General features: G+C 42.9%; 2 protein-coding genes across 3 annotated transcripts; both read right to left on the bottom strand.

The window, feature by feature from the left end:
* Positions 1-253: 253 nt before the first annotated feature.
* On the bottom strand, positions 254-3,764 carry LOC311022129 (putative methyltransferase). The gene is made up of 6 exons (XM_084023161.1): positions 3,391-3,764; positions 3,152-3,312; positions 1,600-1,816; positions 693-796; positions 472-609; positions 254-385 (listed from the first exon to the last, which is right to left on the bottom strand). The coding sequence occupies exons 1-6, from the start codon at positions 3,499-3,501 to the stop codon at positions 289-291; spliced, it is 828 nt and encodes a 275-aa protein (XP_083879287.1). The 5' UTR covers positions 3,502-3,764; the 3' UTR covers positions 254-288.
* Positions 3,765-4,530: 766 nt separating this feature from the next.
* On the bottom strand, positions 4,531-6,832 carry LOC311021827 (putative methyltransferase). Of its 2 annotated transcripts, none has more exons than XM_084022665.1 (6): positions 6,567-6,832; positions 6,315-6,472; positions 5,402-5,618; positions 5,143-5,243; positions 4,859-4,996; positions 4,531-4,754 (listed from the first exon to the last, which is right to left on the bottom strand). In XM_084022665.1, the coding sequence occupies exons 1-6, from the start codon at positions 6,675-6,677 to the stop codon at positions 4,667-4,669; spliced, it is 813 nt and encodes a 270-aa protein (XP_083878791.1). In that variant the 5' UTR covers positions 6,678-6,832; the 3' UTR covers positions 4,531-4,666. The 2 variants fall into 2 exon arrangements, with proteins under 2 accessions (XP_083878791.1, XP_083878790.1); XM_084022664.1 differs by having other exon boundaries at positions 6,315-6,475; positions 6,567-6,831.
* Positions 6,833-12,076: the final 5,244 nt, after the last annotated feature.

The raw sequence follows: 12,076 nt of genomic DNA, 5'->3' as shown, positions 1-12,076 counted from the left end.
TTTTGATCAAATGTCTCACTATGTACTCCACTTGGACACTTTGTTCACAGTGGTTTAGTCTTTCCCTGATATCAGACAGATTCACACAAAGACTTCCTGTATGTGCATGTTTTTGTTAACAGAAAACAGCTGATCGTGGGTATAACATGAAAGCAAACGGAAGTATTTCAGATGATTCCTTTGAACTAATTAGCATTAAAAACCTTCACATACAAACACGACTAACACAAATCTAACACACTTTTACTTTCAGAACTTTGATGTTTCTCCGTGACTTTGTGGAAGCTGTCAGGCTTCCCGCGGTTTGCAGGCCAGAAGGTAAAAATACTTGACGGCCACAACCACCTCGGTCTCCGCAGAGCTCGCCCTCATTATGGACATCAACCTGAGGGGAGACAGCGGGTCATCGTCCAGTCAGGACCTCTAACCTCTGCATGATGTCAGCTTTAAAGATGTGGTAATGTAATTTACCTTTGACAGATATCCCCGGACAGTGTGGCGGCCTTCTGGGGGTCTTCCCTCAGCAGAGCCTGATAGCTGGAGAAAGACTCCACCAAGCCCATGTAGCTGGACAGAGGCATGGGCCTTTCCACCCACACACACTCTCGCCTGTAAACACCATTAAACAGTCAGTGTGTGCCCATTCACCATGTGCTAACTTGTATTTTATGACATTTATAACATGCTCTCACCACTCCTTGTCGGGGTAAGCGATGGATTCATGGGCCTCCCGGTATAACTCCATGGAGCTGGGGCCGAGGTGGGGGCTGCGGTACGCCTGCAAGGCTGCATAAAACTGGCAGAACCAAGAGACACCATATAATAATGATCAATACAATATGGTATGTAAACAGCATGAGACAAATATGTTTTACTCAGTGTGTTTGCTTCAGCCTGAGCTTTAATACCTAGTTATAGTGTCTTTATACAATATATTCAGAGTATTTGTACTTTTGTAGGTTTTCTTTTTTAATGTTTTAATAGTGTCAGAATTTAACTTTAATCTACATTTTGACAATGTTTTGTTGAAAAGTATATGCAACCTGACTGAGGCATTTGAGTTAACTGTGCCACAGATGTATCTACTTTCTTAATCGGCCACTAGATGGTGCTATTAATCAATGGGAGACATCCCAGATGAAAAGGGTTCAACACACTGAAGTAATAGATATCCCCAAGAAATGTATCCAGTGAATAACAGACGATAGACAATAATTTTTTTGTTTTTTGCAAGTTTTCTGAAAAAGTATGTTTGATATTTAGAATGAGTATAGATAGGACTTCCTTTTGGAATGTTTGGTGCTACTGAAGTGGAGATTTCTGGCTCAAAAAAAGAAGAGAAACTCTGGACTTTAAAGCTTCACAGGTGAATAGACAATGATTTTTTTGTATTACAGGTTTCCTGAAATGCTTAGTTTCAATATGCCAATGAGCCATTATAATACTCACTTTTGGCCAAATTTAGTATAAAAAACACACAAAATCTCTAAATAGACGAGCGCTGTGGTTGAGCTCCACAGTACGATGCGTCTCCATTTCTGATTTAACGATGTCGGGAGTTCACAATGACTTGTCTCATGTGAATGTCCCAGTAAGCACCTCTTTGCAGACTTGGTTGAGTGCATGTGGGCAGCAGTCTGGGTGGCTGAGCTGCATGTCGATGGTGTAGTTGAGCAGAGCCAGGCAGCCGCGGGGCTTCAGGACTCTGTGGGCCTCCTGGAGGAAGCGTGGACGGTCGAACCAGTGGAAGGCAGACATGGCTGTCAGCAAGTCCACTGAGCCGTCAGCCAACGGCAGCTCCTCAGCCGCACACTGTCTGCAGATCAGATCAGACTTCAGACCACCGCTGACCATAGAAAGGATAACATGTAGGTCTGCACTTCACACACACTTGTACATTTCAGTCTCGTGCTCAATGAACCAAAAACTCCGCCAGCAGCCAGAATCGACCAGTGGCTCGTCTCATTCGTGCATTCAAGTTTGGTTTCACAGATAAAATACAGCTGTGCAGGTATGGAACCCCAAAGTGTTCTATATTAATCATATTAAGAAATGGTTTGAGATACAAAAACTAGCAATTTGTGAAATAACTGAAAATATTAAAACCATTATTACTTATTTATTACTTGATATTATTTTAGCATTCATTTATAGGCTTATGATAACATTATATCATTTATTCATCGAGGTATTTTCATTTCAAAATTACTTTTATAATGTACCCCCTTTCTAGCAAGCTTGGCAACTTTTAAGTCAACCAACAACAGTACAGATTCACAGCAACTAAACCTATTTCGTTTTTAAAAAAGATATATCCAAGATGAAAAACTGACTCAGCAGTAAAAACAGGCTAAAAAGATAAAGACAGAAGATATTATACTCTGCTCACGTTTAAGCAGTAGTTGCATTCTGCACCCACACCACTAGATGTCACCAAATCCCACACACTGGCCCTTTAAAAGCTTGCTATTTTGAAATTGCACAATGTATATCTGGGTTGATTGTTAACTTTGCTGTCATTTATTTGCGTAGCAGGTCACCGTTTCTTATCTAGTATTCTCTGTAAATGATTCACTCACATCAAATAAAGTGTGGCGGCAGGAAGTCCCAGCAACACAATATAAAACATTCTATTGAAATGATGAATAACATACTAATTAACATTTGAAAGTTTTGTTTATGTCATGTGCTAAATAGTAGAATCTGTGCTGATAACAGTCATTTGTGAGACTCTTATACCACACAATAACAATACAGAATCTGTTACATTTAACAATTTATCAATTATCAATTTGAATGTTTTTGAAGATTTCTTAGTTCGCCCACCAACTCCGTGCGATGTGAATATGAATATGAATATGTTGTGAGGATTTGGCCGTCCTGTGCTGACTGCACATTTCTTACTGCATGACCGACTTCCACCAGACAAGGGCCACATTGTTCTCGCTCTGGCCAAGACTCAACAAAGTAGCTTACCGGATTGTCGGAGCTGAACAAATGTTGTGATGTTAATTAATGGTAATATTTCAGCATAATTAACATCAGCTTGCTTTAAAAACACAGTTTTGAGCCTGAGAAAAGAAAACTTTGTTTTCTTAATGTCTTTTCCTTTTCTTTTAAATGTAAAAAGATGAATTTGATCCGTGCTCACCTATACGTGATGTTTGGCTCTTTGGCATGCTGCAGAGCTACTTCCAGCTGGGCAGGGCTGACGTCCGTCCCCACCACGGAGGCAAAGTGTTTGGCCAGCAGCGCTGTGCCTTGTCCTGAGCCGCAACCGACGTCCACGGCCAACTCAAAGGGCTGACCTTTCTGACAAAAACACTGAGCATGTTATTCAACCTCTCTGTGAAGTAAAGTAAACGCCACAATCTCTCCACCGGCCCTTACCTGTTTTCCCAAGAAGTCGAGCACCTGTTGCATGATATGATCCGATGGAGAGATCCTGTACTTCCAGTAGGAAGAAGCATGCTTCTTGCCTTCAAACAGACGGTGAGCCATAGCCGATACCTCTCACAACAACTGATCTACCGTACGTAGAACAGAAAACACACAGAACAGGGAAACTGGGGTTCCTGGGAACAAAAACATCCCACTACTTCCACTGGTACGTGACTTGCTTGACAATGACTCGCTTTAAAGGGGCAGCCTCACACTTTACAGGGTTTTCCCCTTTTTTTCTTATAATGCGTCCAACAATGCCATGTGTTGAATGCAATGCACACTAATGAATGGAAATCAAGGTCAAGCTCAAAGGTCAGCTCATGGTATGCATTTCTGTCAGAAGCAATAAAAACCCTGGAGGTGACGAGGTGAGCTATGAATGTGCAACTCTCCTCTGTCCATAACAACCACAAGTTATTTATTGACAAGTATATTTGCACAAACAAGGAACAATAAACAGAAGTAAAAAAAAAGATGTATAGGAAAACATAAAAACATGTTTTTTATGAAAGGTTTTGTGTGTGTGTGTGTGTGTGTGTCATGATGGTACTCTTTCAAGTTCAACAACGGTTTTATTAGTCAACTGTGTTTTAAAAAGCGTGTCTTCTCATTTAAACCCATTTAGCAGACACTTATTTCCAACGCGACTTACAATAACAACACATTTTTGAAAGAAAGAAACCACAACATACTGTATCATTGCAAATAAAGTAAGAGCGAAAAAATAGTGTTAGTAGTAAGGAGTTAAAGTGTTCGGTCCTCATCTGAGTAAAGTTTTCAGGCATCCTAGTGCCCCCTTCTGTGAAACAACAGTGTTTGGTGTCCTGTATTTCAAAATAATTCCCAGTTATGTAACCTCTCGGTTAGCTGCAAAGGATCAGCTGTTCTTTTGGGAAACTATTTGAGAGGTGAAAATGAAACTTTAAGACCAGTAAAATATAGTAGAGGTTGCCTATGATGCATTAATAGATGCACTAAGTTACTAAACGTTTGTTTCTAAGAAAAAAAACACTGTGTGAAGAATTATTAATATGATAAGTCAGCGGTATCAGCTGTCCGTTACACAAGACAATCACTGGAGATGGTTCTAAAAAAGGGTTTATTTAAAAATGTCCACATTCAAACAACGCTCTCATTCATGCATCAATAAGTAACATTTTTTATACTCATAAATGCAACATATAAGACCCCAAATAAAACACTTCCGGCGCCCCCTTGGTGATCATGGTTTTGATGCCAGGACACAGAAGTATTCCAGTTCCTGCTCTATTTCAGAGTCGGGAGACGAGACTCCCATCTCCTCCAGGAACCTGTGAGACAGCGAGCGATCTCTGTGGTTAATGTTTACATTCAAAGGATCATTGTGTGTGTGTGTGTGTGTGTGTGTGTGTGTGTGTGTGTGTGTGTGTGTGACCTCTTCTCGGTATTACGCAGCAGGTCTTCAGCAGTCTGGGGATCTTTCTTCTTGTAACCTTGAAACATGGACCAGGACTCAACGAAACCCACCAGGTTCCTCACCGAGATTGGCGAGCTCACCCGGCAACTCTCGATCCTGTTGTATTTTATATATAAAGACGATTAAACAATTACTACTGGCATACAAACAATATATGACATAATTTATTCCAGTAAAATTACAATATAATTTATTACATAATATCATTTATAACATAATGTATTACTCTGTGTGGTGATTACCTCTCTTTGTCGGGAAAAGGGATGGCTGAGTAGAGTTCGTCCAGTTTGCCGTCGCTCACGGCGACTCGATTGCTTGTGTATGGCAACAGCTGTTGCCTCACCTGGAAGAGAGTTTACGCAAACACAAACTATTCCACTTTGTTTCTGGACGTCTTGTATAAATGCTTTTTCCCAAGTTTTTAACTAATCCCTTAAATCCCCATCGAGGTAATTGCTCAGATTGAAACCCAACTCCCACAGACCTAAAATCTGCACCCACCTCTTCATATATGTTATTGAGTGTCTCTCCACAGTCCCGGTAACGGAGACTGGTGCTGCATTGAGTGAAGCCCAGCAGAGCCACGCAGCCCCGGGGTTTCAACACCCGACTCGCCTCCGCCAGGAACCTGGACTGATCGAACCAGTGGGCCGCCGACGCCGCCGTCAGCAGGTCTACGGAGCCGTCTGTGAAAGGAAGCTCCTCCGCTGTCCCCTTCCTGCAGCAGAGAGGTCACATTTCAACGTAATAACACAAACAGAGCACAACCGGCAAAAATAAAAGAAATACAAAAGTAAATCCACAAAAACTTGAATTATATTACTGATAATCCACATTTAAAGTAAAAAGAAACTAAAGCACATCATGTGATGGATTTTGGTGAAATTAATAATAATAAAATAAAATAAAAAATACCAAAATATGTTGTTTCCTTTTTCTATCTGTTACATGTGCACATATGTGTAATTAATTGTCCAGAGGGTGTGTGTGTGTCATGATGGTACTCTTTCAAGTTCAACAATGGTTTTATTAGTCAACTGTTTTCAAAAGCGTGTCTTCTCATTTAAACCCATTTAGCAGTTCAAAACGACTTACAATAACAACACATTTTTGAAAGAAAGAAACCACAACATACTGTATCATTGCAAATAAAGTAAGAGCAAAAAAATAGTGTTAGTAGTAAGTAGTTAAAGTGTTCGTTCCTCATCTGAGTAAAGTAGTAATCCAAGCATCGGTGCCCCCTTCTGTGAAAAACAGTGTTTGGTGTCTTGTATTTCAAAATAATTCCCAGTTATGTAACTTCTCGGTTAACTGCAAAGGATCAGCTGTTCTTTTGGGAAACTATTTGAGAGGTGAAAATGAAACTTTAAGACCAGTAAAATATAGTAGAGCACAACCGGCACACACTACCTACCTGTACGTGATGTTGGGGAACCCCGGCACAGCCCTGGCCTCCTCCAGTTGACACTCGCTGATGTCGACGCCCACCACTTCCTGGAAGTGCGGCGCCAACAGCCGGGAGTTCTGACCCGTCCCACATCCCAGATCCACCGCCAGCACATGTGGCGATCCCTTCTGGGGGATAGGAACCAATGTGTTTGTTTTGTGCATCGAATAAGGCAGAATGAATGCAGCGTGATGACAGTATATTCACAGTGGCGTATACCTTTTTATCGAGGTACTGAAGGATGATGTCCTTGAGCTCATTCGGAGGCGTGAAGCGATACTTTTGGTAGGCGGAAGCATGATCCTTCCCCTCAAACAGCCGGTGTGTCATGATGGCGTGTTCTCCGTCCTCGGCTCTGAAACGGTCTCCTCTGTTTGTCTTTTTACCTTCTATATGTCTTGGTCCTCGTATTGCACCTCCGTGTCCTCTTGCTGCTGTAAATCCACACACACTCACATTCTGTGAGCTTTGAACTCTTCACCCACCCCAGCTGCAGATTAGTTAACAATGCCTAGCAGAGGCCGGGCCTCTCGCTTAACCCTTTCATGGCCAGAGAATATCTGCAAACTGTATTTTTAACAGCTGCATATTGACATCATAATGAAAAACATCTCAGACTTTCACTGCACACACTTTCATTGCATGCTATGACACAACCTGGTTTCTTATCTATGCATTGTTAACAGACTGGTGCCAAAGTTGCATTCGCACACAGAATCTCAGATGTGCACTCATCGAGATACATCTTTAACTCGTTTAGGTCATTTATGATTTGTGTATAAAGGACAATCAGAGGACAGAATCCTACCTCAAAGGTCCACTTACTGTCTTTTCAGATCTTTTAATTGTCTTCATTCAGGCGGTGCGTTATAAAAAAGTAATTGAAGAGAATATTGTTAAATTAATCTTGCACGACCGGCCCATATACTGTTTGACCAGGTTTTAAATCCGGCACGTCATCCATCACAATTGGACCATGAGTCCACGACGCGTTAGTCTCCATCTCATTTCACCTTTTGTGTGAAAAGTGTTGCAAAGTCACTACAACTGCCATAATAACCTCATAGAAATATGTGAAATGACGGAGCTTTAGTCGGCACATAATGTGTAAAAAATGCCACAGAAACGATTTAAAGTCCAGCTGAAACGGCATTTTCAGAGTATCTGTCTTCTGTATGATATTTATAAATCATATACAGGGTCGCCCATGAAGTTGGAATAATTTGCAAATATCTTGTCTTTTATAGCGCCAAACAAATGTTATGCATGAATACATATCACCTGGGTCATTGGGAGACATAATGTAATTATTACACCTGATAAAAGGTGATTACTGATGCATTTAAATAGGAATAAACAGAGGATTGCGTCTGAAAACAAAATATTCCAACTTTATGTATTAACTAAGATATAATATTACCTTATGAATGCTGTTATAACGTTAGCTAGCTAAACTGTCTATGTTATTTCTGCTGACACGCTAACATGTTGCTAAGGTTGATCAGTAGTGTTTACTGTCTAGTCAGTCCGTTTACTGTCCAGTCAGTCCGTTTAATGGCTGCGTTTAACACGAAAGAGTGTTTTCAACAACAGTATTCTAGAAAAATGAAGATGATCTTTTTTTGCCTTCATATTCTGACCTCCTAGGACACAACGAGACAAATGATTCGACTTGTTTTTCTGCCACCACAATGCACACGCAACTGCCGACACGTAATTTTATTGTGCTTTCTGAGGCGTTGTGATCATTTCACATATATGTATGTGAGATTGCGCTGTTTATAACAATCTCAGCAAACGTGTGAGATCACTTGGTCAAACAGCTGTTTGCACAAACCACCAACTTACCTTTTGTGTTTTACACTTATGTGTGTTTGTCAGAGTTTGATCATTTGCAAAACTGAAAAACATCTTTGTTTTGGTCTGGTAACCCGGGGTGACCCTCCAGGGCAGCAAAGCAGAGTTTAATTGCTCTCAAAGGGACGAATGGAGATAATGGCCTGTTGACCATTTCCAACTTAGTTATTCTATATTAATAACCTCGGAAAAATAAAAGCATTCAGTGTCCCATCCCGTGGGATCTCATTAGTGTTGACATCATTACACATCAGGGGCGTTGAGCAAAACCCATAATTTATTACATCTAATGCCTTTTTACATTTTCTTCCACTAAAACGTATCTCGAGCAAGTAAACAGTGACACTATGCCCCTGAGTTCTGGTTCAACTCCTAGTGAGGCCACAAGAGGGGTGTCGGGACAGTGGTGGGCATTAAGGAGGGCTGAGGGACTAATACAGTTATTACAGTAACCTTACATCACTCTGGACATGTGTGTGTGTGTGTTTGTGTGTGTGTGTGTGTGGCACCAGTTATTTTAAACTTTGAAAACTGTATTAGGTCTTAAAGATAAGGAAAAGATTACATCATGCGTGTTACATAATCATTTGTTTTTCCTCTGAGCTGTGATTGTTGGATACTTTCATGAGGCTCCACCAATGCTTTATTATTAGGAATCTACTATTCTGTACTATAAGTAATACAAAAAACACATTAACAGAGCTGATGTCTAGCAACATTTTGCTGCTTTGCCTCATGTTTCTATCAGTATTTATTGATCCGTATATATTGATATATTTGAAGCCTGCATGTGTCAGAGATCATGTCATTGTGCATTTGTTCCCTCATTGATTTGGTCATTAAAGAATAATCCTGATGTGAGGGTGATTTTTTTTCTTACTGTCAACAAACTTGCGGCCCGCGGGCCAATTGCGGCCCCTGGAACGATATTTTGCGGCCCCCTACCTAAAGTCAAAGCTTGGTGTTAGTGCAACATTTTTTTCTTCACTTTATCTGCGTGAGTCGTTGCCCTGTGCGTTCTGTATTTTTTAACACTTGTGAGCTACCATAGCTCAGGCTTGTGACAACAACACAAATTAGCAACGTTGGTCACTTGTACCATAATATTCCGGACTATTGAGCACACCTGAATATACACTCACCGGCCACTTTATAGGTACACCTGTCCAACGCAAATTTCTAATCAGCAAATCACATGTTAGCAACTCAATGCATTTAGGCATGTAGACATGGCCAAGACGATCTGCTGCAGTTCAAACCGAGCATCAGCATGGGGAAGAAAGGTGATTTAAGTGACTTTGAATGTGGAATGGTTGTTGGTGCCAGACGGGCTGGTCTGAGTATTTCAGAAACTGCTGATTTACTGGGATTTTCACGCACAACCATCTCTAGGGTTTACAGAGAATGGTCCGAAAAAGAGAAAATATCCAGTGAGCGGCAGTTCTGTGGGTGCAAATGCCTTGTTGATGCCAGAGGTCAGAGGAGAATGGCCAGACTGGTTCGAGCTGATAGAAAGGCAACAGTAACTCAAATAACCACTCGTTACAACTGAGGTATGCAGAAGAGCATCTCTGAATGCACAACACGTCGAACCTTGAGGCGGACGGGCTACAGCAGCAGAAGACCACACCGGGTGCCACTCCTATCAGCTAAGAACAGGAAACTGAGGCTACAATTTGCACAGGCTCACCAAAATTGGACAAAGACTGGAAAAACGTTGCCTGGTCTGATGAGTCTCGATTTCTGCTGCGACATTCGGATGGTAGGGTCAGAATTTGGCGTCAACAACATGAAAGCATGGATCCATCCTGCCTTGTATAAACGGTTCAGGCTGGTGGTGGTGGTGTAATGGTGTGGGGGATATTTTCTTGGCACACTTTGTGCCCATTAGTACCAATTGAGCATTGTGTCAACGCAACAGCCTACCTGAGTATTGTTGCTGACCATGACCACAGTGTACCCATCTTCTGATGGCTACTTCCAGCAGGATAACGCGCCACGTCATAAAGCGCCAATCATCTCAGACTGGTTTCTTGAACATGACAATGAGTTCACTGTACTCAAATAGCCTCCACAGTCACCAGATCTCAATCCAATAGAGCACCTTTGGGATTTTTAGTGAACGGGAGATTCGCATCATGGATGTGCAGCCGACAAATCTGCAGCAACTGCGTGATGCTATCATGTCAATATGGACCAAACTCTCTGAGGAATGTTTCCAGTACCTTGTTGAATCTATGCCACGAAGGATTAAGGCAGTTCTGAAGGCTAAAGGGGGTCCAACCTGTGTACCTAATAAAGTGGCTGGTGAGTGTAAGCCGCACCTACTAACATTGGTCCCCCTTTTTTATGGAATATTTGATGTGGCCCAGCCTCACCCAGACTCTACATTTAGCGGCCCACAGATTAGTTGAGTTTGAGACCCCTGCTTTATAGGGTTACTTTGAAATAGCTTGTGCTGTCAATAATCTATCTTTCATTATCATCGTCAACCGCTTATCTGGTGTCGAGTCAGGGCAACAGCTCCAGCAGGGAACCCGAACTTCCCTTTCTCGGGCGAGAGATTATATCGGGAGATATAATCTCTCCACCTAGGCCTGGGTCTTCCCCGTGGCCTCCTCCCAGCTGGTCTTGCTGGAACACCTCCCTTGGGAGGCGCCCAGGGGGCTTCCTTACCTGGTGCCCAAACCAATTCAGCTGGCTCCAACGAAGATTGACCAGTAGATCGATAGCTTTGCCTTCCGACTCAGCTCTCTTTTCTTTGCGGAACGGTGCGGTAAAGCGAATGCAATACCCCCGCTGCTCTGATTGTCCGGCCAATTCCACATTCCATTGGCCCCTCACTTGCAAACAAGATGCCAAGGTACTTGAACTCATTCACTTGGGGTAGGAACTCATTCCCTTCCTGGAGAAGGCAGTCCATCAGCATCCTGCTGAGATGGCCTCAAGATTTAGAGGTGCTGATCCTCATCCCGACTGCTTCACACTCGGCTGCAAACCGATCCAGTGAGTGTGGGAGGTCACAGACCGATGGTGCCAGCAGGACCACATCATCTGCAAAAAGAAGCGATGACATCCCCAGCACACCAAACTGCAAACTCTCCTCCCCCTGACTATGCCTCAATATCCTGTCCATGAATAACATGAACAGGATTGGTGACAAAGCACACCCCTGGCAGAAGCCAACCCTTACTGGAAACAAGCTTGACTTACTGCCGAGTACCGGAACACAGCTCTTGCTTTGGGAGTATAGAGATTGGATGGCCGGGTCTTCCACTCCTCAGGCACTGTCCCTGACTTCCACGCAATGTTGAAGAGACGTGTCATCCAAGACAGTCCCTCCACACCTAGCATTTCTGGACGGATCTCATCAATCCCCGGGGCTTTGCCACTGAGGAGTTGTTTGACTACCTCAGTGACTTCCACCAGGGAAATTGAAGATCCTCCATCAGCTTCAAGCTCTGTCCTGCTGATTACCTCCTCAGTTTAGGTCAAGATTTAGGTCCAAAACTTACTGTATACAGCTTGGATGGTTCCCTGTTTCTGCCTTCTGAGGTGCCGGACGGTTTTCCAGAAGTACCTTGGTGCCGACCGAAAAGTCTTCTCCATGGCTGCTCCGAACTCCGCCCACACCCGCCGCTTTGCCTCCCTCACGGCAGAGGCTGCAGCCCTTCGGGCCTGTCGGTACCTTGCAACCGCTTCTGGAGTCTTCCGAGATAACATATCCCAGAATAACCCCTTCTTCATTCAGCTTCCCTCTCCACCACGGTGTTCAAGGTTTACCATTCCTTGAGGCATCTGAGACCTTTACACCACAGTTCACTGCAGGCCCTCCGTCTGGGCGTGGCTCCAGATTGGGACGACAGGCTTCC

This window comes from Eutrigla gurnardus (assembly GCF_963514095.1).
Source record: "Eutrigla gurnardus genome assembly, chromosome: 12".
Classification (NCBI taxonomy): Eukaryota; Metazoa; Chordata; class Actinopteri; order Perciformes; family Triglidae; genus Eutrigla; species Eutrigla gurnardus.
Note: the sequence above shows the minus strand (reverse complement) of the source record. Positions and strands in the feature narration are given on the sequence as shown.